General features: G+C 43.6%; 1 protein-coding gene and 2 long non-coding RNA genes across 9 annotated transcripts; 1 reads left to right on the top strand and 2 right to left on the bottom strand.

Moving 5' to 3' along the window:
• Window positions 1-430: 430 nt before the first annotated feature.
• On the bottom strand, window positions 431-26,636 carry LOC118168941 (dual specificity protein phosphatase 13-like). 6 transcript variants are annotated; one of them, XR_004751863.1, is made up of 6 exons: window positions 26,470-26,636; window positions 25,935-26,152; window positions 4,413-4,620; window positions 3,068-3,288; window positions 1,252-1,565; window positions 431-670 (listed from the first exon to the last, which is right to left on the bottom strand). XR_004751863.1 is itself a non-coding variant. In XM_035329772.1 (5 exons), the coding sequence occupies exons 1-5, from the start codon at window positions 26,619-26,621 to the stop codon at window positions 1,339-1,341; spliced, it is 1,026 nt and encodes a 341-aa protein (XP_035185663.1). In that variant the 5' UTR covers window positions 26,622-26,636; the 3' UTR covers window positions 431-1,338. The 6 variants fall into 6 exon arrangements, 4 of the variants coding, with proteins under 4 accessions (XP_035185663.1, XP_035185665.1, XP_035185666.1 ...); XR_004751864.1 differs by having other exon boundaries at window positions 431-639; XM_035329772.1 differs by having other exon boundaries at window positions 431-1,565.
• On the top strand, window positions 6,436-13,832 carry LOC118168950. The gene is made up of 3 exons (XR_004751868.1): window positions 6,436-6,969; window positions 8,228-8,317; window positions 13,544-13,832. It is a non-coding gene; the product is annotated as an uncharacterized LOC118168950 (long non-coding RNA).
• On the bottom strand, window positions 16,938-22,523 carry LOC118168952. 2 transcript variants are annotated; one of them, XR_004751871.1, is made up of 2 exons: window positions 22,466-22,523; window positions 16,938-17,169 (listed from the first exon to the last, which is right to left on the bottom strand). It is a non-coding gene; the product is annotated as an uncharacterized LOC118168952 (long non-coding RNA). The 2 variants fall into 2 exon arrangements; XR_004751870.1 differs by lacking the exon at window positions 16,938-17,169 and adding an exon at window positions 17,640-17,777 and having other exon boundaries at window positions 22,466-22,522.
• Window positions 26,637-27,475: the final 839 nt, after the last annotated feature.

Here is a 27,475-nt window from a genome sequence, read left to right as displayed (position 1 = left end):
TAGAGACTTTTAAAAGGCACTGAGTTGTCCATCAGGAAGGCAGAAATCTGCCTTTCAGACAGCACTGGGAATGGCAAGGCATGTTTTCCCTCATTGCTCAGCTGCTCTTGAGCAGCCGGCTCACCATGGTGGGCAGTATTCATGCTTCTGCATTCCCAAGTGTGGTACTGGGAATGCAAACAACTGCCATCCTCGAGTTGGCTTTGTGCTCTGAACGTTTATCCACTGGGAACCGAGAGCCAGATGTGCCTCTCATAGTTTCCAGGCAGCACTGATCCATCAGATGACAGTAGCTATTGAGCACTCCTATGGTGGCCCAGAGACACAAAGATGAAAGTCTGATGGCTGTCAGCACCTCCCTTGCTGTTCCTGTGTCCCTTCAGTTTTCACTTGAGTCTCCTCACAAAAGCAAATGCCACAGAACATGATGTTGCAATGCTAATGGCCTTTATTTCTGGGAAAGAAAACCATGAGTTTTATGATGTTGAACTGCCAGACAGATCTGGGATCCCTTGAACTTTGTTGTCAAATCCCTTCCTGCACCCACTCCCACTGCCCATGTGGCTATTCGGAGCCTCAGCGTGGAACCCACTTTCCTCTTCAGAAGCATTTTCCACGGCACCTCCTGGATGAATTTTACTAGGGAAGATGAAGAGGATTTGAGTGCCCTTTTGAACAAAGATTTTTTCATGGAGGAAAAAAACGATTATTTGATGAACAGTCAAAAGGAAATCACTGTAAATAGACTTGGAATCATTTCTTTAAGAGTGGCTTGTGTTGTATCCCAGCTGCTCTGCCTCTAAGCAGCCTCTTTACCCCCAACTCAGGGGCTCCACCAATTGTAAAAGCAAAAATTAACCAGTGCCAGATTCCAGTCTCAAAATATAAACCATTTTAGATATGTAAAGCAAAGGGGGTGGGGGGGAGGCTGATTCATAAGAAAACTTCTGAGCATTATTGTAGCATAAATAATATGGCATCTTTCACCTCAAATAGCCTAACACTTCATAAAGTGATATGAGCTTCACTGTTGCTGAAATGCAGCTATTTCTGAAGTGGAACCTGATATCTTTTTTTTTTTTTTTTTTTTTTTTTTTTTTATTAAACCAGCAGAGCAATGTTTTAAGGTGGAGAGTGAAGGATACAATACACAATCAACTGTAAGTATAATCTAGGGTGATGTTGCAAAATGGGAAGATCACGTAAAATGGAGTTTTACTAATAACACATTCTAGTGTATCTTAAACTTACATCCTTAGTTTGCAATTGTAATTCATTTGAAAGAGATTTAGGAAACTCAGGTAATGCTTTATCTTTCTTTCTTCTAGGAATACTTTCTTACAATTCTTTGCCAGCAGATTCTCTGTTTCCTTTCCTCTCTTTGTTTAATTTAATGTCCAAGTCTCGGAGCTGGCTGAGGAACCCTGTGTTTGGGCAGATGTTTCTGTGAGAACCCACTGTTTTCAGAGCATCCACGAGTGTCATGTTTTCATGGATCATCAAAAAGGCAAGCACTAAGGATGCAGAGCGGCTTACCCCCATGGCACAATGCACAAACACTTTACCTGCAAAAAGAAGAGACACAAGGTGAGCAGGCTTTAGCATTTCTAAAGTGAAGGGAGCACAGAGAGGGCAAAAACTACAAGACATGAGTTGGCAAAATAGCTGTGGTGTTTGGTGGGTACTAATTTTTTTTGTGGACAGCCTAAGATTGTGCTATAGATCTCAGTCACAGTGGTATTTCATACTGAGTTTATGCATCTACCTTAGGTCTCTCAGTAGTTAGTGAAGAGAGTAATACAATTAACACAGCTTATCTTGATGCTCAACAGCACTATAAATAAAGGACCTAGGCACTGCAGTTAGATATTGGAAATGGAGCATTATGATTGTTCTTCCCTCACTAAAGTAGTTGTATGATGGACTTTTTTCATGGAAGTTTTCAAGAGCGCTGTGGAGACTGGATTGGTTGGTCTGATGTAGAAGACTAAACATTCCCATGCTGACATATATTCAAAAAGTTGTTGTTGCAAAGTTATATAGACTTCAAGAGCCTCATGTTTGCATTATCTCTCTGCAGACTGCATAGCTCCCTGACAAAGCAGTGCCCAGGGGATCTGCTGGCCATTACCCAGCAGGAGGGGCCTCCATACCTGTGAGGAGCTCTCACAATACAGGAGAGCAGGGCAGAGCAACCTAGGCTGGCTTCTCTGCTCCCAAACCAGTTCTCGTCCAAACTTTCTGGGTTCTCAGATACTTGTTCCCAGATTAAAATAGCTGAAACTTTCTGTGGGAGAAGCTTTCTGTGACAAAACTCATTAGTGTAATTTTTTTGTGTGGAAAAAGGAACAGTTTTGGCAGAAAATTTTGGTCCAGCCCAGACTGTGACCATTGACAAGTCCCATAAACTCTGTAGGACAGTCTGCCTATAAAAATGGACTCATAATTTACTGTATCTCAGCAGCCCAGTGTGAGCTATAACTAGGGATTTAATAAAGCACTCCAGTGAAAGCAGCAAGATCTCACAGCCAGAGTCGGAGCAAGCTCTGGAACAAATGGAAATTATGATAACTAGGCCCTAATCCAAACTCTGCTGACAAAAATTCAGCAGGCTGCAGGTCAGACTCGTAGCTTGCGACTTAGTTCATTAACTTGTGCTGCTTCTCTAGCTTAATAGACAGCCTGGACCAAGCTCCAGTTGTGTGAAGCACTTTGGCACGTGCAGCCTGTCAGCCAGCGCTCCCAGGTGCCGGCGGGGAGCAGGAACAGAGATGCCTTGTGGTGCGGGGCCTGCGCCTCCGGGCTGCAGCCCCAACCGTAGTGCTGAGGACATGGACACAGCAGGCAGGCCCTCGCACTTTGCCAGGAGGAAATTTCTGCAGGGTGGGCATGGGGCTGCCAGCCCTAGCTGGCAGCCACCTCGCCGTGTCCACCTCTCCATGTACTATGGAGCAGCATCCTGTTCTCCCGGCCACGCTCTGCATGTGCGTTCTCAAGCCCTGTTAGTGCAATGGGAGGCCCGTTGGCTCGTGTTGAAGCTTCATCCCAAAGCCTGCCTCTCTCTTACCTCCTGAAGTGTTTAAGGCTTTGCCAATGAAATTGGCAGCGTCGTAGAAGAAGATACTTAAATCAAAGGAAGGATCATCAAATGCTTCTACTCCGAAGTACTCTATTTGCAGATCTTTGTAATATCTGGCTCCCGTGTTGATACTGTATGGCCCATCTGCTGCATTAAGGATGTGAGTAATGTTGAGGCTTTGAAGAGTAGTTTTGCACCTAGCAGCCCACCTGTTGAAAGATGCGAAGGGTTCGTTGGCAGCACGCCTAACATTCTGGTAAAATATCGTGGTTTAACGTTGGTGCCTGCTCCCTCTAGGGAAGGATGCAGGAAATGCAGCTTGCTTATAGCACGTGTGAAGAAGCCATAGCAAATGAAAAATGTGGTGTGGTGGTATGGGGAGCAGTGTGAGTACAGGCTTAGCTGTGGGATACTGCTAGCTGAGCAAATACTTCCCTGCAGCTAACCCCTGGGAACATGGCTTACTGTATAAAGCGGTCAAGATTTTACTTCAAATACTTGTTTAATGAGATCTGCAGCTAATCTCTCACTCATTGTGTGTGTGGGTGACAAGGGCGAGAACCCACCCAGATGCAGCACCTTGTTCTGGCTTGGACATGAAGCAGCTCTGTCATGCTCACCAGCCAGGTTCTCCCCCCTTCCAGCCATAAACTAGGACTGAAGTTATTCTATAAGGCTGTGTTCCTTAGCTGATGTATATATAAGGAGGAGGAGAAAGGGTTGGTAAACATGAGCTGTTGTTACGCCCATCTGATGATCTATGTAGTCTGTGGTAATCTAAATAGAAGGAAACAGCACTAAACAGAAATGGCCATGAGTATGAGGAATTTGAGTGGAAATTCCTATTCGATATTTTCAGTTTTACCGCCTTTGAAAAGAAGTTTGGATTTGGACTGCCAAAATCCTTACTGCAAATTTCATTTGGGTCCTCGTCCATCTGGCTCCTGATCCTGCTGCTCCTGTATTTAAGTGGAAGGCTACTGTGGCCTTGTCTGCTGCCCGAGAGCACAGTTCCCAGGGCAGATAATGCTTCTCACAGTTGACACTAATTTGGGATGGGTTCTTTCTAGGCTTCTGTCTAGAATACAAATAATTCTTACCCTGCCAAATCTGCTGTGGTTCACAGAATGCAGAAAAAACAACTCAGACTATAAATTACCCTTTTGTCTGTCATGTTTTTCATGACATTTAAACTCCTTGTGTTATCAGTTTTGGAAGCCTGTGTTGTAAAAACATTCCTATAGACCCAACAGCTGGTCCCCAGTGCACCACATCCCTTCCTTCTCCTCCCAGGGACTGATAACAGCTTAATAATAGGACCATATGTTCTTACGCATCTCCCAGGTAAATGTTTGGCCAGACTTGGTCCACGTGATTATCTGACCCTCCTCTGAACCAAATCAGCCGCTGGAGGTCTGCTAGCGCTGGTGTTTCATAGGGATCTGGGCTCCCTGCACTGCTGGTTGGGGAAGAGTCTTCTCTGGTGTGAGGCATCTTGCTCCTCTCTTGCACACACTCAGTTTGTCTCAGAGACAGCTTTTCTGAAATGAATTAAGAGGAAATTTTCATACAGAAATAATATTCCCTAGGAAGCAGTCCTGTTCATTACCCACCAAATAGCATTACATTATTATAACTGGTGTGTGCAGTAGGGCCTGCAGGTGTTGCTGAAAGCATCCAGAGAGCAGGATTGACTCTGTGGTATGACTCTACAGCATGTAATTCATCCCCTGAGAAGGCAGCAGCATAAGACGATATGATTTAATTTCTTGTCAAGTAGCACTGTTGAAAAAAAACGTCCTGTGCCACCCGAACACAACATTAACTGAAACTTGTAGGTGCAGGTATTATTGCTGTTACTGTAGCTCTGATGAGTGTAATACAGGAAAGCTCCAGCACTTTGTGTTGGAGAGTGTTTGTGCACACGTGCTTCTTTTTACTTAAAACTGGAAGTTTTTAAAAGAATGATTCATTGGACTGACTTGTACTCACAAGGCTTATAGGGCCAGAGTGCAAATCTGAGGATGTGTATATAAGACATATTAATACAGTGTACATGTATATATATATATAAAATGTATGTTTGTAGAGTTTTTCTTTCATTTATAGGGATGTATTTATATACATACATGCAGATCTACATGTACACATACACTTACATATGTTTGTGTGCATATAGGTAGAAACAGAGAGAATTTGAACCAGTTTTTTGTTTATCTCAGGTGAATGTCCCTGAACACTCAGCTATACCAGTATGCTTATGTCTGTCTCAGTCTCTCTTCTGGGAGCTGTTCCACTTTGTATAAATAAGGTGATAGCTATTTTGTCTCCAGAGAGAGGCTATTTCTCTCATCTGGAGGGTAGGACACTTACCTGGGATGTGAGGAAAAAGAGCATTGACTTTTGGAAAATTATAAGGCTGAAAGTTCTGGCTTTGTTGCCATTAAGAATCCCAACTAGGACTGTTCTGCTCCTTTACAGAGCCTGCAGTAGATCCTGTGCCCCTTTTACAACACTGTTTGCTGTTTTAGACCCAGGAGGCTCAGTCCAGCCCAAAGCAGAACTTTATCAAGAGCAAGAGTTCAAAGGCATCCAAGGAGGCCCTTCTCTGAGACTTTAGGAGCATTCCCCTGCCAGGATCTCATTATCTGGAATTGCTGTTCTCGCCTCCAGAGAACATTGATGAGCTTTGTTTGGTTGCCTTTTGGTATTAAAGCCATTATCAATGTGGGAGCCACATGAGAACTTGTTCCCAAAGTGAGGTGGGTGGCCTCTGTTTATTCTGCAAAAGGTTATGTGTCCAGAATAGATCTTTGGAAGTCATCTAGTCTGTCCCCTGCCCCACAGCAGCAGCAGCTAGATGGATGCTGTTCCAAAAGCCCAACAACTTTGTCTGAACAGGCAAGTGTGTTATTTTAAACAGCGTAGGCTGATGAGAGGCATAAGCAGAAAGCAAAAGAGGATATCTTGTTGCTTATGGAAAAAAAAAAGTAGTTCAGATGATGCAAGGCGTATTATTGATCACACCACATATATTCCCGTGACCTCAGTCTAAATTTGCTTTCCCCACTCCCCTCTCCCTCCTCCTCCCCACAAATGTTAAGAGCAGCTACAGCTTTTTGTACATTCCAATAAAAAGGAAGTCTCCCTGGGGTAACTACTTAATAAGCAAAATATGAAAAGCACAGTAAAAATGGTGGGGGAGATGGAAAAAAGTTAACTGTTTTTTACCTTTAATGATGAAGGAAAAGAACTACATATGAGTAACTCAGGAAAGTAAAGAAGGAATAAGGATAAAAGCCTACAAATTTTTTCAGGGCATGTAACACCAAGAGCTTTAGTAAAGGAATATTTTCAAGGAGCATGTATGACTCTCAGATGCTACAGACGTTAAAAAGCTGAAGTTGTGGAGGTAAGCAGATGGTTCCTAAACTTTCATTTGTCGTAGCCTCCCATTGTTTTACGCTTCTGTTTAGTCTGTCAGGTTGTTACGGTAATGGAGATGATTTGCAGGGAGAAGGGAAGAGATGGCATTGCTAGGCCTATTGTTCAAGACCTGACTTTGGGGAAGTTCTTTTGGCCTGCTAGAACGGAGATCTCTTGGTTATGGTGAAACTTAACAGATGACTCCAGCCATTGCAGCCAGCAAAGTGCTTTGCAACAGAGCTCTCTTTCATACAGCAATCTTCTTCCCAAAAAGCACGTCAGCGTCACTTGCTTCCCATGACTAATAGCAGACAAGTGAGCTCCTCATGTCACCGTGCAGCACAGCTCCTCCCAGCCATGCTGGGCCGCTCTGAGCTGTGCTGGCCTTGAAATTGAATTACTCCGTGGGGCCTTCAGGATAAGCTTGGAAATAACTATACCAGATGATTGGACTAATGAGGAAGGTAATATGAAGTTTTTAATTGAGGACCAGGGATTTTGCTGAGGGTTTTCTCCCCACCCCCTTCTACTTCAAGATACTGCCAAGTTAGCAAAAGTGCTGCCACTGATCCCATTACTCTACACTTCCCCCTCTGGGTGGCTCACAGAAGCTGCTCTAGCTAGAAACAGTGACTGCAGGATGGCACAATCCTTTGTAACACGAAGAAAAATCAGTCTTACAAAGTCACTAACACTTTCTGCAGAGATTTTACTTATCCCCTCCCTTCCCTTTTTTTTTTTTTTCTTCCCACTACACTACAAAAAATTGCCATATGCAATATTTTTTTTTCTGGCAAAGAAAAAAAATGCACAGCCCCCACTGACTAGAATTGTCCAAAGTATTTAACAGATTTGTGTTGGACTTGCAGATTCCAGTCTTAGAAAACTCAGCAAATTCCTGGGAGAAAAAAAAAAAAAAAAAAAAAAAAAAAACTCCAGTATTGAGTAAAAAATAAAGTCCAATTCATTTTTTTCTATTATGAATTATTTTTCTTTCGGAGTTTCACTTTATCATTGCATAAAATCTTGTATGAAAACAAGATGCAATGGCTTGTTCCTGGTTGAGAAAAACATATTTTGTGTAACTAAACATGCACACAGACTAACCGAGCAACCTTCACACTTCTGTGATGGGGGAAGGCCTGGTGCCATTTTGCTTTGGTTGCTTCCATGTCTCCTAAAGCCAGAACTGAGCTGCAGAGAGGCTGAATGTCTCTCTGAAGTCCCAAGAGGAGCCTGTGGTAGGGCAGCAGCTGAGCCCCAGGCCCTGCCCTAACCACCTCCGCATCATCTTTCCTCTGTCTTGTGCTAGCACTTTCTCAGCTGGCCTGGCTCTGCTTGTGGCAGTGATGACAGCCTGGATGGGAACAGGTGTCTTTCAGTAACAAGGTCTTATATTAGGTGGTTGGGAGCCTCTGCCACCGCAGAGCACTGTTTTGGGCTGGACATTTGGTTACCACAATAGCACAAGCACTAGATAACTGTAACATGACACAGAAGGCTCCAGCAGTCAAATATCCTAAACTCCCTGAAACAAAAGCCAACAGACAAAATGGTTCAAAATACTAGAGTATGAGATCAGAATATAATTTTCATGAAAAGCAAACAAAAAAGACCTGATGATGCATTTTTAAATTGTTCTCTACCCTGGTTTTTCTTCTCTTTTTCTCTAACCAAGCATCCCTACACACATCGTTTACACTCCTTGTGCTTTTTTCTCAGGTAGTGCTTAACACTATGGCTCTTTGTCCTCCTGATGGAAAAATCCAGATGGAAAGAAGCGTGGTTCACAGGTTCACATCATTTGATCGTGTAAGTTGAATTAATCTTTCAGATACTGTAATGTGAAACCTGATCTTCCTTTTTGTTAAGAAGACCCAATCTGTGTCTCTACATTTTGGCCAGAATCCAATGCTAAGAGAACCCAGGAGTCTCCTGAGGTAGAGCTGAAAGCTTCATGCACAGAAACAGGCACATTTAAAAGCAATAGCAGAGTTAAAACAGCCAGATGGGAACCTAGCAGGCAACTGAGAGGGGAACTCTCTGTTTTCCTTGCAAGCCTACAGGGGCTTGTTTGCAGGAATTAGAATCTCTCACCAGCAGTTCGCTGCAGCTCTAATACCAAGTGGTATTGAAAATGAGAAGCAGGTTATGGCTGATGGTTTAAATGAGGAACCTATGGGAATTTTGAAATGAGATCCTGGACTCGTCTCAGTATAGACCATGCACATGGCAGAGCAATATTGCTTTCTTGGCTGAATGCATCATATATTATGGCCTTTTATTTTGCCCACGTTCAAACAGCGGGGAACAGCAGAAGTTCATTGCTCCTGCTTGCTCCTTAAACCCTGATCTGCCTCACCAGAGGCAGTGCCCCTGCCTCGTGGAAAGCAGTATCGGTCCCTCAGCCCCCGTGTGGGTATGTGTTCAATGCAGCACTGTATTAATGCCATTTCCATTATTCTGGAGTGAAGAGAAAAGCAGAATGTACAATTAAGGCTCTGTTGGCTTTTTTTTTCTTTTTTTTCTTTTTTTTTTTTTTTTAAGAGAATTTACTGCTTGGGAAAGATGCCAGATGGAGGGTTCTGGCAAATGCAGCCCTCACTTTAAGCATTGCACTGGGGAGGAGTGGGGTGCAGCCCTGCCAGCCACCCGGTGCTGCAGGTGCCCCCAGCCCTGCACTGCAGCAGCGCTTTGCTGGCTGGGGAGAACCCGAGCTCCCACACCTCTTCCCTGCCCTGTCTCTGCCCGATGCCTCCATTCACTCCTGGTGTTTGTGGTGGGGCCCAGTGGCTCCTCCAAAGCACGCTGGAAGGGACCAGCATCTGATCGCGAGGCGCCAGAGCTGGGCTGGGGGCAACTGATACCACACGTGTTGTCCCAAGACCATATCTTTCCACAGGGGGAGAACCTCGGTGGTGCCTCCAGCCCCATACTGCCTCCCCCAGCCCTCCCCTGTCAGAGCCAGCAGCCTAGGAAGTGGCAGCTCCCCGTGCCCAGGCTTGTGCTGCAGCAGGGGATGGAGAACTGGGGCATCCTCGCTGCTTGCAGTGACAGGCCCTGGCTGTGGCAGGAGGGCAGCTTTGACAGCTGCAGCTTCCACGTTCAAAGGAGGGAAAGAAAGAAAGAAAGAAAAAAAAAAAAAAAAAAAAAAAAGCATTACCTTAGCAGCTGGCATCTCTGAGCTATTCAGTACGCCATCCCCAGCAAGACAGCGCTGCCCTCCACAGGCTCCTACCATAATTTCCAACTCAGCTGTAGATAACTGTCAAGCCTAGGGTGATGCTCTCCCCTTTGGCTCTCTTCTGGGACACTCCTGTCCAGGTCACAAATGCTAGGATATAGATTAAAAAAATAAAAAATAAAGAAAGGAAAACCACATCCTACTGTTTCTCTCGACACATCTTGACCTGATTCTTGCTTCTCCCTGAATTAAAATAGCTGTAGTTTTAAGTCCCACCGCCAGCAGTCATAACTGTGCTGTAGTCGGGAGAGCAGCAACCCGCCATGCAGCTAACTGTTTCTAATAGTAGAAACTTCGCCCTCATCTTATGTAAGGCCAGGAGTGGAGCAAAGCGGCTGCGGCTTGTGACGTGCTCGGGCTGAAAGCTTCCTGGGGCAGCCCGTGCCCCGAGGGCAGAGGAGCTCCAGCCAAAGCAAGAAAAGCAGAGTGACCTTGATACTGATGACAGCTCAGTGAGCACTGCCAGCCCCACGCTGAGATGTCATCGGTGTCACAGGCTGTCAATAGGTGTAAGTTATGGGCACAGTATGTGCCCATCTGACACAAATGATGTCGAACAGAGCAGATCCTGAGAGGGGGAAGGAAAAAAAGCCTTGCAAGCTTCAGGAAAGACAAACAAGGATGTTAATATATTGCTATTAAAACAGGCTCTGAAGCAGTTGCCCTTCTGCAGGCAGTATGGATTTGTATGACTGTGGATTAAAGATTTCTTCTCCTCGATTTACTCCTCAAATGATTTTTGTCTGACTGCTGCTGTCAATACAAAATTGACGACGCTGTCAAGCTTGCAAGATTTCAGAGTATTTGAAGGCACAAGTGAAGGTTTTTGATATTCCTCAGTCACTTGGCACTGGTATCTTTGAGCTGCCTGTCTCTCCCTACATTTCTAATGTAAGCAGCAAAGTGCTTTCCCTTCCTTGCCTTGCCTGAAAGGGTACATATGAGAAAGGCACCTTTTTATGAAGTTGACAAAGCTGTACAAACTCTTTGCAGTAGAATAAAGAGCAAAGAGACTTCAAAACTCCTCACTTGAAGATCTATTTTGGCACTTACTTTTTTTTTCAGGGAAATTGTAGAGCTCTCGAGGGATGCTCTCAGCTTTGTTGGAATGATGTTGAACATCTTTTCTTTAGATTTTTAATTGCTGACTTTAAACTCATGATTTGTTTTTTGATTAAGCAATGCCCAACAGATCTGCCCCATGCCCAAGACATGATGTTGATGCCCCCTGAGTCTTGCAGTGTTGGGCAGGGCAGGAGCAAAGGTGGTTGTGCTCCAGCAAGTTTGGGGAGGTTTGTTTGTTTGTTTCTACCTATATTTCATCAGGTTTTACACTGTTGTTTTTGCAATGCTGGTTCTTGGTGATGCTTCACATAGGCTGTAGATCAGTGCCAAAGCTGGTAGGGTGGGGAGGGAGGGTGAGCCCCCAGCAAAGTCCAGCCCCGTTCCTCAGGGGCCAAGCACAGGTAGCAGGGAGGGGAGCAGCCTCGCTGGAGGTTGTCCTTTCCAGAGGCAATTTGTAATAGATGCTTTGGGAACAGGCTGCAAATTTCAGTCCCTTTTCCCAAAGCAAATCCCAGTGCCTCCAGCACTGGGAAGGCTGTCCTCTGCCTGAGAAAGTTGCTGTGAGCAGGAATATGTTAAAGCTTGTGAGCTCCTCAGGTACAGTGGTAATGGGAGCCATCCCTGCACTATAAATAGCATTAACATCCTTTCTCTCCGGTGCCTGGCATCCCAAGCAGACATTTTTGCTGGTGCTAGTGAAAATGAACAAAGCTTTGAAATGCTCTTATTTATGTTCTCTTTGCAGGCTGGAATTTTGAGAGTAGTTTTTCTTACTGACTCTGAATTTTGAGTTTATTTTAAGCTGAAATATTGTTTTTTTTGTTTAGGATTTTTTTTTTCATTTTTTTTGTTATCGTATGTTATTTTCATATCTTTAGTAAAACTATGTGGAAAGAGCTATTGTGAAAGGAGAGTGGGAATCAAGACTAGCCATTTACAAGGAACCTCTGCGTGACTGAAGGAAAAGCCAATTAAAAAAAAAAAAAAAAAGGGAACCATAATTTCGTCTTATATGGTTTCTTAACAAAATATTGAAAGTGGTTTGTTTTAGAATTAAGAAAATCACATAAGGTGTTTTGGCATGATTTGTGGTGTTTACATTGGGTGATCAGAAAGAAATAATTGTTGCAGTGGAAGGAAAATCCTTGCATGCCTATCAGACAAGGAAACAAAGACATCTTTTGTCATGGAGCTCAAAAGACCCAAGAGCAAAACTGGCAAAAGGAATTTCTCTTTAAAATATTGATTGTATTTTCTGTGGAGTCCTGTTTTAAAACTGTAAAGCCTCATGTGCCATGCAACTCCCCTTTGCTTTATGGGCAGTGAAGAAGCAGCAGGCCTACAAAGCAGACGTTTTGCTCTGGAATAACCACAGGAACACTGCTACTAGATCAGCTGGTAGAGCTGGAGGAGTTAGGTAAGCCTTCAAATACACAACAAGGGTTAATTTTTTTTTTTCACTTATGCCAACTGCTCTAATTACAGAGTACCTTTACTGACAACCCTTGCCTTAGACAAGCACAGCAGCACTGCTGCTTTTGAAAAACTGTTGTTTTTTTTCATTTTGCCAGAAGATGGCAGAAGAAAGCAATCTTGACTGTTTTAAAGTAACATATTCATGGCTGTCTCAGAGAGCGGTTACTGTTGTACAAGAAACTGTTGTGGTTGGATGGGAGAAAAATGTGAAAGGTACTCGATGAATTAAATTGGTATTGACCTGGGCAAATATATCAAGTGATCTACACTGTATCCTTTCCTATGCAGGTTTTCTGTATAAGAAAAGCTTTCATCAGTGCTCATTTTTCCTAGGCACAGTGCAATTTGTCCTGGATTTGCTACAGTGGCAAAATCTGTTGTAACAAACCAGGCTCCAAAAATAAAGAAACCTTACAGAAGTTGTTGGGCATCAGTGCAAATTAACAGGCAGTTACTCCTCAGGGAGTTATTTCCAAATGACAGCCCGGCACAGACCTTGGGGCTACCACTCCCCACCAGGTGCCCCCACAGCCCTGGCACCTACAATTGCTGCATCTCCTGACTGCCTGGAAACATTGGAAACGGCCTGCTGCCGACTTGAGTTTAGTTCATGTCAGAATTGGGCATCAAGGTAATTTATTAGTGGTATTTGTGGTTCATCCAACATGGGGAAAAGCATCTCAACCAGGGAAGTCACACTGCAAACTCAGCAGCAACAGGCCCACCCCATAACCTTGCCATCCAGCCAGGGCCTGGTGGCAGGAGAGCCCTCTGCCAGAGACAGCCAGCTTTCCATCCCTTGCTCTTCCCTTTTTTTTTTTTTCTTTTTTTTTCCTTTTTTTTTTCCTTTTTTTTTTTTTTTCCCTCACAGCCTGAGCTAATCTCCCTGGAGCTGATGGAGGCAAGGTGCTCACTGGGTGCAGAGTGGAACAACTAGGGAGTTTTGTAATGGGACCAGACCTTCCATCTGTAGTTAAAAGCATAGCAAGACTTAGGAAGTAGTTAATCTGTGGAAGGCCAAAAGCTGGAGGCAATGCAGCGGAAGAATCACTCCTACATTGTCTAGCTGCTTATGCTCTCTTCCCCTAGACACTGCTCTGGGCTGATGGAGAACAATCAGCTAACTAGACCGTCAGGTCTAACCTGCCTTGGCACCTTTTCCATGTGTCTTATGAAAGAAGTGTCTCCAATACCCATTACTAAATACTGAATTTTATAACATGGGCACTAAACATACCACATCTGCTTCCCAGGCTGTGAGGAACATTTATCACTATGAAGTAAGATTCATTTGTTAGCGCCAGCAAGGAGGAGGATGACAAAGGATCAGGAGTGGAGAAGGAAAAGAAAAATGTTTAAAAGCAACTTTCAACTGTTGTGGTGATGAGGAGAAACAACTGAAGACATAGATGTCTTTCACATAGACAGCAACACCCTCGCCCAATGAGATGATGCTAAGACAGACCACAGTGCCCTCCTCCCTCAGGATTCTGATCCTACTTGGCTTTTTAAGGTATTGTTCTTTATATCGTTCCATTTGGTAAAGGGTGAAGGGGCTGCACACAACTCTGCTCTTACCCTGCCCATCACTCCTGACCATTGCCACAAATAAGGGCTGCACTTGGGTGGATCTGAAATGCAGGAGCTCAGAGCTGGATCACCTCAGATGAGCCCTCTTCTCTTTTCCTGATGCTGTCAGATGGAAGAAAGTGGCTAGTGGCTTGCTGACAAAAGCGTGCTGCAGAGCTGAAGTGCATTCTTGTCATGGCTTACTAAATGCCTGTCCCGCTTTCTGCATCTGTGCTGACAGCAGCCTGTACGTGGGCCTGCTTATCATGACTGCCTTGTTTGCTGTGTCTTCCTAAGGTCATAAACAATTGCAATTACCAAATAACCACATCTCGTCCCTCTGTTAGTTTAAGCATCCGGTTGATGAATCAAAAACTGGGTGACAACCAGCAAGGGCTCTACGGTTAAATACTCAATCTGCCTCTGCTAGCAGAGGTGTTGGCATGGCAGCGCAGCTCTCTTCACACGCACACAGGCTGTCGTCTGGCCAGTTACAGCTCCTCCAAGCAGGATGCTGTGCCTTGACTTCACAGCTCCTCTGCATGGCTACACACTTTCACAGCACGACCTATTAGCACCAGCTATCCCTGTTTGCAGAGAGTTGAAAGCATGCCACCTTTTTGGCACAGCAATGTGGTCTGCTACCCCTAGAGGTGGAAATAATAATAATAATAATAAAATCTTGGCCAAAGAAGGAATCCTGAAAAGAGAGCTAAGGTTATGGCTTTCTAAATGTTTATCTTCAGTCTGTATTTGATGTCTGGATAATAAGGTGACTGGTCTCTAGGATAGAGAGACAGTAGGATAAATAACTTGGAGGAAAACAGTGGTTTTCCTGAGCTGCAGGACAGAGGATGTGCAGGGCCTCTCTCAGCCTCTGCGGCTGACAGTTTTGCATGGTGTCTCTTGCAAAACCGTTCAAATCCAAGCTTTAGTTATGGTCTTTACAGCTGTACTTCTTGTTTCTAAAAGGAATGGATCTCCCTCCATCCTGTTTGAATTTTCTCACACTGCTTTGATTCACTCATTGTTTTCCTGAGTTTAGCTGTCTGTGAAAACAATAGAGGAAAAAAATAAAATTATCTAAGACTTTTTTCTTATATGGAGGAAAGAGTTTTGAAAGGCAGAAGAGGGAGTCTATCAGGCTGTGCACCTAAGTACTATTTATGCCCTTGAATATGTTTCACTTAGAGTGCTTAATTGGTCTGTGAAAAGCCATTGCCAGAAGAGGTAATTGACCATTTTTATAGAGGGATCAATAACAGAAACACTCAGTGCTATTTTTCTAGAAATTAAAAATAAAATAAAATAAAAATTATGCAAAGAATATGTTTCAGGGCATAAGCCAGCTTCTCCAGAAACTATGCAAATTCTGTTGGTGAAAACAACAGCAGCCACAATGAAATGAGTTGTATACAAAGAAATGAGATCTCAGATGCGATATTATGCAGAAGGTAAAGAGACTGTACTAGATAAGTAACAGCTCAATGTGTTATCAAGGGTGCACTTTGATTTTGATGAATGTTAAAAGAACCTTTAGCCTTGAAAATAAAGAGGATAATTTCTCTCTAGGCAATGGCTGCTCATGAAAGTCATAAAATAAGAGCACTGGAGCCCTAATTTTATAGTGCTTTTTAAATGATTTTCAAATGGTCCAGCTGCTTTGTGCCACAATAACACGAGGCAGAGATATTTATGCCGGCGATAACAAGCATGCATCAGCCTGCCCGAGCTGCTCTCCACAGGCAGCCAGCATTAGGTGAAACACATATGGAAAACTGATACTTGCCAATGCGGATTGATCACAATTACACCGTGGTTGGGGTGATCCTGGGAAGCTGCTTTTTCCAACAGACAGCTCTACTGTTTTTCTTGTTTGTGTCTCGCTTGCGGAGCACAGGATATACGCAGCTGGTGATTCTGCTTCTATTTTGACACTTGAGAACCTGCCAGTTACATATGCCTCCTAGGCCACGCCGTCCTTGGTAGACACCTCTACACGGGAGAGCTAACTCAGCCCTGGGTTGCACCACTGTTTTTGGTGGGAGTTTCACCGTGGATTGATTGTCTCCAGCATTGACGTTTGCAAGTTGCACTGTGTTCTTTTGTACAGAAATGTATGCATACTGCAAACAAACTCAGTGCAAATGCTACATGGTTCTGCTGAGATGCTGGGGTTGTCACCTGCAACTTTCCCCAGGTATTTTACTTCTGTATCTCTAGGACTTCAGTCTGTAACTGTTTTTCCAATCTGCCCTAAGATAAGAACTACCGGAGTTGGTGTAGCTTTGCTTGTTAATTTGCATTAATTTCAAAAATCTAATTAGCATTTTATCATCTCACTCCCCTTTCCTTTGTGAGAAAGTGACAGAAGACAGGCTAACGGGAGAAGCTCTGAGCAAGCAGACTAGGGTTGAAAGAGCAGTTTCTTTATGACATATTCCTGTAAAATTAAGGAACTCAGCTCTTCATGTGTTCACTAGCACTGAAGTCACAGCACAGCTTGCTTAAAGAGAATTTTGGTGGGAACGGGGCATTCTGAGAAGAGAGCTAATTTATGGCAATACGTTGCTGTAAATCTCAGGTCCATAAAGCTAAGACTGAGCTGGACAGAGGACATGGTGTCAGGAAGATACCTCTGAGAAGTCCTTGGGAACTGAGCATCTATCGTCAGCAGGGTGGGGAAACTCTCTCTCCCTTTTGGGTAACTTGTTGTCTGTGCTGGACTTCCACATTTTCCCCCCTTTTCATTTGTTGATCCCACTGCAGCAAAACAGGTTACCATCATTTTAAGTCCAGGGATATTCTTAAGAGCTTTAACTTCAGACATGGGACTGCTTTCTCTTGAAGTCTAGTTTTATGAGCCTTCGCAAACAGAGGGGACAGCAAATGAGCATATTCTAGAGGTCTATCTGGCACATTTGTTGCCTTCATCTAACCAAATGTTTAAGTAGAGACTGGAAAAACCCTCTGTCCCCTAAACAGAGGGGAAACATAGGTTTGATGCCAAAGCTTTAGGTCACATCCCTTTAATCTTTATCTCATATTCAAATTGTCTGTCTGACATTTCTTCCTGTCACTTTGATCTTCTATTTCATAAGAATTTACATAGGTGTATACCGTATGTATCTTAGTTCAATATCTAAGTCCTGCAGCTGTTTCAGGAACCCTCCTCTTGATGAAGTTACTCAGTACTGGATAACTTCTTGGATAGCATTACCCAGAGAAAAGTGATGGAAGATCATAAGGTTAAGGTAGCACAAGGGAGCCAGATCTGCTTTTTCTAAGAATACAGTGAACCAAGATTTTCCTGCAAAATAGAAATGAATACATGTGCTGTTCCAGGCTGCACAGAATAGTGCCATGGTCGCAGATTGCATAAGCTGGTACTTCTGCCTTATTCACATCATCTCATTTCTTAGAAATCGAATTTACAGCAGCTGAGATAAAGTACCCTTCAGGGTATTACATTCATCTCTTTCATAAATCAAGAACCACTTTTTGTTACTAGAGATCTGAGTCCAGAAAAATAGGAAAACATATGGCATTAGGCTTTGTAAATGGCCAATTGGCATGTCTTTACAATAGCTGTTTGCGGATTTTGGCTGCTTCTCAAACCAAAAAGTAACATTTTGTGTGTTTTGTATTCTGATGAATCAATACAGAAAAACTCAAACAACAACAACAACAACAAAAGTGTTTTTCAACTGAAAACTCCATCCTCCTCCCCACCCACTAAAATACAGCATTGTTCCCATTTCTAGTTGCTTACTTTTTTTATCTTCTTTTACAGAAGATACACTCCAGTCATTACAGTGGGCCATGTGTGATCCTTGGCACTGACTTGGATGTAGTTTTGTGGGCCACTCCTTACCTTTCAGGATGCTGCTATCCTCCCTCTTACTATGGAGACAATATCTGTAAGTAGATAATTAGGCTTACCCAGTGGTTGAACGAAATATAGTTAGTGTTTCTAAAGTAATCTGTGATCGCTTAACAAAACTGCTGTGTTAGAGCAGTGTCTTACCACCATTTGGCCTTGTGAATGTACTCAGAGGTGGTACAGAAATGTGTGCCAAGGTTAAAGTCCTCTGCAGATATTCCATAACAATGACTTTCCTGGCCATGGAATGTTTGGTCCCCTTTGCTTCCTTATGCAAAATGTGCAGCATTCAGTACACAAGGGACACCAAGCCTCCACAGGTCTTTCTTGCTGTGGGCTATGAAGCTGTGGAGAACTGTGTGTGAAAGCTTGTGACAAAAAGCAGCTCAACATATTTTATTGCCTTGTAACATCTTAGTCTGCAGAGCTTAGTGCCTACCACACTTTGAGACTTGCGTAGAAAACAGTGATGTAGTGAGAAGCAAAAGGTGGTGATTTCTGAATATACTCATAATAGATGCAGAAAACATAGAGTATCCTACCTATAACTTCCTATAAATTTAACAAGTATTGCAGGCGCCATTTGACTACAGTCATTGGGAGTTACTGGCCCAAACACCTTGCAAAAATTCACCTCATGAGGTAGCTCAGGTCCTCCTACAATTGGACTCGAAGTACAATGCTGAAATAACACAGTCAGGCTTTAGTACAGCCTGTAACCCTTTTGCCTCAAACTGTGATTGTGTCACGTTTCTTTGTTGGGGTGGTATTAATCTTGCTAATTTGGCTAAATTCCACTTGTTAAGCCTGCCTATTTAAAATTCATTGTCAAGTTTGATTTCTGCAGGATGTTTTACATCTTGTGCTCGGGGTTGCTTATTGTGCAGCACTTTTAAAAAATGTTTTACCTTTCAACCCAAAGGGTCTTGGCCTTGGCCTTTTGTATCAGCAGTGGCTGATGGCAGACAAATATTTAATAATCTGTTTGTTGACCACTTCAAAGTCCTCCAGGATGAAAGACATCATGTAAAGTCAGCCATCCCTACTTTATTTATAGTGTATGTTATATAATGTTATAGTGTGTAGTATATAATGAATTATATTTAACTCATTTAAAGAGGCCAACCATCAAAATTCATAAGTCAAAAGTCATAAGGAAAAATGTCTTATAGAATAAAGCTTTAATTCGAGATCAATCTTTAATTGCCTGGTAGCTCCTGAGGAGCTGCACGTAACTGGTTCCACAGGAACAAGCAGTGACAGTTTATGGTACTGCTTTGGGTTATTTGGCACGAGCCGTGGCACAAGTCCTGATGCTGGCACAGGTTTACTCAATAACAGAAACAATCACTGTTGACTTCACTGTGTACTGGGTAAGTCCCTAAATGCAAATCCTCTCTCTCCCCCACACTTCCACCTCAAGAAGATGCCATGAAACCTTATTCTAAGGTGCTGTTCATATTTGTTGTATTGATGTTGGTAGAATACAGAAAATTCCATTGATAGGACTTGACAAATTTCCAGTTGCACTGGTTGCAGTCTTTCACTCTTTATATTTAACCTCCATATTATAGATCAGCTGTTGCATTAGCAAATGTCTTTACATTGTTATTCCTCTTGACTGAAAGTTGGACTCGATTTTGCAAATCCTTATTTCTCCAAATTGTTCTAAAAAGTAAAAAAGTTAATTTTCCAAGTATAGCCACAAGGTTTAACTGAAAAAGAGAAAGCAGGCTTCCTGCTCTCACCACCAAGCCAGAAGTTCATGGAAGTAGATGGGATTTTCACAGCAGATTGAAGGTAGTCAAGGAACACTGGGCTTTTCTGTTCATCTTTTTCATAGCTAAAGGATTCCTACTTTTAGCTGTAATCAATGGGCAATTAGTCAAAGGATCATTGGTTTCCTCCCCTTCTCTCCTTTAGGAATTATTGTAATTTTCAGTTACTTCAACATGCTTTCGACTTGCTGGTGGTGTAAAGAATGTGTTTTGGCAAAAGAATTGAACTCTAGGTACATTCAGTGCAGGTGACTGTGTGTTTCCTTCATGCACCTTCATGAAACAACCTTCTGTACAAGTTTGAGAAACAAACAATGAAGTCCGGTGTCATTCACGATCTTCAGACATTTTGTCAGAAATTTCAACTGAAAATCAGCTAACAATACAAACAGCAAATATTCGAGTACTTTATTATTATTATTAGAAAATTGCCATTCTAGTTAAAAAGAAATTGAGAAAGGGGAAAAAAATCATGGTCCAATTTTAAGGCTACTCAGAATCATGATTCTGCCTTGTGGTCTACATGTTAAACACTGCACCATTTAGGAAATCTGTTTTTTTCTTAATTTTAAAATCATACAAATTCATAAAGATAATTTTGATCTCTTCTTAATCCATTTTAGTCTGTTTTGAAGGTTCTTCTTTAATGAGCAGTCATTTTGCTTTCTTCTATGCTAATCTTACGTCTATTTTAAGCCAACTAAATTTAACAACACTAACTAAATAAAACAGTTGGTCAGCATATGTTAACAAGCACTACATTCCTCAGCCCTTCAGCCTCAAATAGCACTTATGTATTGCCCATGTGGAGCTTAGGCCACTCGACACCCACGTGCTTCAATTCCACCTTGCAGCTGCTCAAAATACTTTGTGATTCCTGGGCAGAGGGAGTGCAGCTCAAAGCATTCCTGGGCGGCTGGGTCTGACCACCTCCAGGCACCGGCCCCCGTTGGTGGCCACGCACAAATTTAGGCAGTGGAGAGCCTGCTGCTGCAGAGCCAGCAGGGGTGGGTCTGCTGGAGTGTGCTCTTCACTTGATGTTCCCAAACAGGTGTCTGTCTCTAAAAGTGGCACGCACCCAGACGCCTCCTGAGATGAGCTCAGTGTTGCATCCCCAGTGGAGTGGGAACAGCCACAGGAAAACAAAACCAAAAACAAATAAACCAAAAAACACCTCCCCCCAGAAGCAATAGTGCTATGCTTGCCAGCAGGGAGCTCTCCCCATGAAAGAAATGTCAATGAATGCAGCCAAGACGCAGTCTCCAGTGCCTCGTGCTACCCAGTTCTAATAATAAGCTACTGGGAAACAGGGGACAGCTCATCTTAAGGGTGAGATCAAAATAAAGACCAGGAGAGCAGCTGTCCTGGGCCTCTTCACAGTCCATCAAGTTTGACTGTGGCTGTAAGCAGATGCTGATGGAAAATGAGACCAGGCAAGGATGAGATATACTGCTTTCTAATATTGTCCCGGCTTCCAGCTGGCTGCAGCTCAGGAGCTTCCAGGTCTGGTCACAGTTTCTGTGTATTTAGTAACCCTAAGGGGATTTCTGTTCCCTAAATGTTCCCAGTTACTCCTTGAATTTTTGTAGGCTTCTACTCCCTGCAGCGTCCTGGGGCAAGGCATCACACAGCACACCTAACCCCCTTCCTTCCCAGCTTGGCTTCTGCTGGCTTTATCTCTTACCTTCAGCTCTTCTACTTGAGAATAAGGGAAGCTTCCACTGGAATTCTGCATGCTTCCCTTCAGGGGATGCTGTGATTTTGTTACTGCTTTAAGCTGATTTAGGTCCCTTTCACCGTGCCCTCTGCTCACTGCCACCCACCCACAGCCTCCATTGAGCTGGCACTAAGCCTCATGACCCACTTGGTGAGTTGGATCAGAAATTGAATCTAGCTGAAAATTACTTTCAAAAACCAAAAAATTGTTTTTCGGAAGTGTGCCTCTGTGCCTAGGCAGGAAGTCCTGCGTGCCTGTTTGCTTCAGGGGAGATGGAAGGTAAGCAGCTCCTCGTCAGGCTGGGTCCCCAGCATTGACGGTTCCTTCAGGGTCTTGGGAAGGTACAGGGGCACCTCTGGGTGAGCCTGGGTGCTTTGGTTCAGCAGGCACTCAGCTTATCTTCAGCTACTGAAGCATCTTCCCAAGTGGGATCCTCCCTCAATGAGGAGTTAACATTCAATGCCTTTAGTCTCCTGCTTCGTGCAGCTGCTGTTGTCACATGCATATTTTTATAGCAGTGGTGAGGCAGTGTTTTGCTTTTATTTCAGCTCCTCAGCCTAACTGGCCAAACCAATATTCAAAATACAAGTTTTTCTACAGATAGAGGAAAACAGGAAAGTACTAATGTTGTATCACTTCATGACCTGAGCTATGGATAATGTAAAGGACTGGTGAGAAGGTCTCTTTTCCTCCTAGCAAGTGTTTGCTGTTTCAAGAAGTTACAGGACTAATTTTACTGCTTTTACATATGTTGATGGGAATCTTTTTCCCTGTGCAGAGCTGGAGCCAAAGGTGCACAGTATATAAAGAAGGGATTAATATAGCAGGCAGAAAACTGAGGCAACACAACCTCTGCAGATTAAAAACACTTCTGTGATTTGCCAGTGCCCTTGAAAAGAGTTTCTAACTGATTTTTTTCTATCCACTGGGGTAAGTAAGTCTTGCTGTACAAAATCACTACCGTGTCACTGGTGGAATGGATGCCATACTGGCTCAACTTCGGTCTACAATTCTGTACCCCTTGTGAAACAAAACTCTCAAAGGAGGAACAGTATCTAGGAGAGCAGGTACTAATTTACAACAGGAGCAGCTTTCACAGCTGTGGCTTTGTGGGACAGATGTTCAGGGGCATGCAAAGCATTATCCTGATGGGAGTTTCCATCAATCTTGCTCACACGTGTCTAATTTTGCCCAGCCTAAAGCCATTAAGATGCATTATTTCACTCACATGAATTTCAGACTTTTCAGTGCCGTGTCTTCAAAAGGCTTCAAGACTGAAATCTACTGTAATGTGAATGAAGTATAAATTACAATGAAATATTAACTCGTGTAAACCCTTATTAACGCTAATGGAGAACTTCAAAGCAAACCCAGCTCCACCTCTGCTGCTCTGCTGCTTTGTGAGGTGTAAAGATTGTGCTAGCACTGTTGGGTTTTAAATGTGATTTTCTATTTGATCTTTTTATCTTACAAAATTTTTGCTTTGTTGCCAGTGGAGCTCTTTGGCAAGATTTAGGAAAATCTGAACAGACAGTCAAATAGACCTCTAAAAGGATCTTTAATATGCTTATTTTGCAAAGCGTTTATGTACATTGAAATAGGGATTTCTACGTTCCCATAAGCACTAGGCCAAATCAGCATCTGTGTCTTAGCCTCTCCAAGAATTAAGGGTGATAGAGGTCTGGGAAGGAAGAACTACAACCCACAAGTCACCAGCATTTACGTTTTGTAATAACTTGGCAAGCCTTCTCCAGCAGAGAGGAAATGATCGGGCCTGATGCTTCAAGCAAGCAGAAATGTATTTACTCAGTCTGGCAGGAAAAGTTTATAAGGTCATCTAATCAATAAATCAACCTAGTAGCAAAGGGCAAAAATAGATTTGATTATTGCTTCATGGTTCACCACAAGGTAACAAGGTAATTTTCAGGGAGAATGGTAGCATAAATTTCAAATGCTGTTTCTGTATTAAAAATCATGTTAGTTTAAATAACTGATAGGAAAAGTGACAACCTCAAAACAACCTAAAACTAATTTGTATCAATTAAGCCGAGCTATTTAAGTTGAGTTCCCTGCTGAATCTAGAAAATAGCAATACAAGATGTGCCTAAATCAAATTAAGGGCATGCAGGCAGGCAGGGAGTCTGTCAGTCTGGTTTTTTAAGGCTTATTTTAAGTTGAAGCTTTGAAATCTGGAACATAGACAAGACACCACATTCAGGTGTCAGCACCATTACACAGAGATGGATGGAAAGCAATACTTGGATTTCCTGGATCTTTGACACTTTCTTTCTCTGGACTAATCCTTTGTGAAGGAAGAGGCCAGAGAGAGCATATCATATTTTGGCTTAAACCTGAGAAGTTGAAAGGAACGGGATAAAGGCAGGAGGACAGGCAAAGGGGGAAGATGTTCTTGCTCAGGTTCAAGATGCTGCTATGTGTGAGCAGTTGCCAGCCATGGAGCTCAGCAATTTCCTTGCAGACTGAGGGGTAAAGAGCAGAGAGATGGTGCAAAATAAGCACTTAACATACTTAAAGCCAAAATTACTCCTTATACACATACTTTATGGATGTAACATCCACAGGCCCTTATCGCAATTTGCATTTATTGTGGGCAAGAGCTTGGAAACACACAGTGGGGAACAGGAAAATGCCAGTAGCTCCTCAGTAATGATGAATGCCTGGGTTCAAAGTGATGTTAAACCAAGGATGATTCAAAGCTACTTACACAGAACTCATGAGATTACACTTGCAAAATACCTTGAAAATCATAGAATAGAATCATAGAATCATAGAATATTCCGAGTTGGAAGGGACCCATAAGGATCATCAAGACCAACTCCTTGCACCGCGCAGGTCTACCCAAAAGTTTAGACCATGTGACTTAGTGCACAGTCCAAATGTTTCTTAAATTCATACAGGCTGTCCTGTATGAAAATCTGTCCTCAATATACCACATAATATGCAGTATCTTGCTGAAAACATATTTACACAAGAAAAGGCTTGTGGGTTTGCTGACCCTGAGACTGCATAGAGAGCTGCGCAGAGGAAGTTTATTCTGCTGGTGTGGGTGCTCAGGCTGCCACAGCTTTCTGTGGCAGTGCCACACTGATGAGACCGGTGGAAGAGGAAGTTGTCTGCAGCAGTGCTTGGGCTTCTGACCAATTGCCCTTATCGCATCACCAGGCCTGCAACACAACAAGCTTTTCATATGAAAACTGCAACCAAACTGAAGGTCATTTTACACGCCTTAGTAAAGGGGACTCAAACATACTGTACTGCTAGATGCAGTTACTGAACTTGCCTCTGGTATTAGCACAAATGGGGAACAACCTCAGTCCATCTTAACTGCTCCAGTGGAGTTTCAGCAGCCCTTCTTTTGCCGTAGCTGAACATCCAAATTTTGTAAGTGTTTCAGAAAGCCACGATTCGGTGAAATCCATCGATGTTCCTTCACTGTTTTGATGGCTTCAATCAATGGGAGGTGGTGATTTATCATGAGATATGCTAGGACTAGGGAAGCTGACCTGCTTACTCCAACTGCACAATGTACCAAAATCTTAGCTGGTTAAAAGAGGAGGAAAAAAAAAAGGCAAATTATAACCATAAAAGAGAAGCAGTACAGTGGATGAAGTTGAATTTAAAAGGAAGGCAACCCCCTCCTGCCTTCTCCAATGTGGTCAGAGCAACCCAGCAAACAATTTATTTTTCACCCTTCCAATAGACTGCATGAACTGCTAACAGTAAAGTCTAATTTGTAACTGTTCCGGCAACTTGAATGAGCAGTGCCATGAGGTCACAACCTGATTTCAGAAACACTGGTAAATCAAAGAAAACCCTATTGAAGCAGTGATGTTGTTCTGTTGTGAACAAGAGGAAAACCAGGCCCATTGCTTTCAGAGGGACTTACTAAAGTGAGGAAGAATGCTACAATATGACCGGAAAGGATGGCACTAACACATTAGCCACCAAGAAAAACGACTAGCCTAGTACTATTGCATAATAAAGCAATTTGCTGTGGCTGTATTTCTCTTTTGAAGGCAGAGCATGTGAGACAGACTGAGGTAGATCCATTAATGCCAGTTTACTCATACTAAGGAATAATCTTTTATGTAATAGATACTAATTAGTATTTTATAGCACCAGTGCCAAGACGCTCAATCTCTTGTGCAATGTGTCATAAATCTTGGGTAAAAGTGCATCTCCTGCTAAGGCGTGTGCTCTGCAGGCCCTGTTCACACAGGAAGTTCGCCTGCAGTGTATGGGCCTCTTCACATGCCTTGTGGCTGGAGAAAGCAGGATTTTTATTTCTTTATTCATGTGTTCTTACAAATACAGTTGCCACGAGAGAGTCTCAAAAGACTAGACTAGATAAAACTGTGTCCATATCAAATGTGTTTTTTCTTTTCCTTGTTTGAATAAGCCTTTCCTTCCAGATATTTTTCCCTCTACTCCTTCTTTCTGCCTCAGTGTTTCTCCTTCACCGTCCAACCTTTTTCTCACATCAGCTTTTTGCAGTCTTCCTTGATCTTCTGGGACCAAGCTAGAGCTACACGTGCTCAGCACACCCTCCCCACACCACCCACCAGGCAGGTGTCCAGCAGTCCACGCATTGACTCGTCCACCACCAAGCTTGTGGACCTGACCAGTTACGAGAGGCTGCCAACACAACTAAAATGCGAACAGTGATAATTTCATACCTCCGGGCGTGTTCAAGGCTTTGTGGATAAATTCTGCCGCAGAGTAAAAGAACTGGCTTATATCAAAGCTGGGGAGGTCGTGGGCTGGTACACCATAATAATCAATGGTAGCTCCGTAATAGTCCTGGCCTCCGTGGCTGTATGCTGTGCCGTGGGCAGCGTTTAAAACATGGGTAACACCCATCTTCCACAGAATAAATCTGTTGTGAGCTGTTACTCTGAGGAAGAGACCAACACAAACAAATCAAGATGGGTACAGAGATATGCAGAGGGCAGGAGCAGTCCTGCGATTACATCTCCCAAGCCATGTGTTGGCACATAAGCCAGCGCATTGTTCCTGAGGGTTAACAAAGAACCCAGTGCCCACTTAGTCATGCTTTTATCTCAGAAACTTTGCTGTCTGCAGTTTAAATGACATCAGTCAGCAAAACCAAGAGCTACCTAATGCCTGACCCATAAGGGATAATAACAGGCTGAAGAGACAGAGCGTACAGCGTGGCATTAGAGCAAAGTCAGTCCGTGCAGCTTTACTTACAGGTCTCCCAGGAAGAGATTAGGCCATACTTCGTCGACGTGGTTACAGGAGGGCCTCCCAGTATTGAGGAGCTGCTCCAGTTCTTTGAGGGAGGGGACGTCTCCCGTGCATGGCTCGAGGCCTGGGGGGCCCAGCTCCTCTGCTGTGGACATGCGAGAGCCAAGGCAAGACCCGCTCCCGGCAGCCAGAGGCACTGAGCTGGGCGCTGGGGAGCTGCCAGCACCCGCAGCAGTCACGGGGTGCCGGGAGATGGGCTGGGGCAGGTGCTGGGCCGCAGCTCCTGACACTACCCCCACGCCGTGGCGTCCCCTGAGCCCCCTCCCCAGGGCTGGCTGCTGGCTGAGGGGTTGGCCTGGTAGGCACGGGCGGTGGAAACAGACGCACAAACCTAACTGTGCCTTGCTGGTTCCAGTCTGCTCCCTACCGTTTGTCCCCAGACCCTGTCCTTGAGCCCCCGGCCCGCAGGACACCCACCATCTACCCAGAGATGGCCGGGATGTCCCTCAGGGGTTTCCTCAGTGCTGCAGCAGCAGCCAGCAAGGTCTGACTGTTCATCGCAAAGCTATCAGAGTCCTGATAAAGGAAAAATGCAAACCTGTCTGGGGCAAGATGCATGGCAATTATCTCACAGTAACTCAGTGGCATTTAAAAGTGTAGCTGCTAAAGGGCTAGGAATGCACTGACATGTTCTTCCAACATGGTCACCAGGAAGCTAAACACCAAGTAGGTTATGACATCTTGCCCATCATCAATAATCCAGAGAAATGTTATTTCTTGGATATACTGTTTTTTCACCAAATGGAAGAATCCGAGCCTGTTTGCTATATTTAATCTTTTCTATTGCAGTTGCTGCTTCCATCAGCGTGTTAATACAACGCACCTGTCACGTTGTACCGTGCCTTCCTGTGCTGAAAACAGAGCCAAGAACGTGAGTGTAATGGTTGTCAGGTGAAACTTGTAAGCCTCAGCATTAGTTTATATAGCAAGGTCTAGAACTCATAGCTTG

The sequence above is a fragment of the Oxyura jamaicensis genome, chromosome 6 (assembly GCF_011077185.1).
Source record: "Oxyura jamaicensis isolate SHBP4307 breed ruddy duck chromosome 6, BPBGC_Ojam_1.0, whole genome shotgun sequence".
Taxonomy (NCBI): Eukaryota; Metazoa; Chordata; class Aves; order Anseriformes; family Anatidae; genus Oxyura; species Oxyura jamaicensis.
This window is presented reverse-complemented; position numbering and strand designations above follow the sequence as displayed.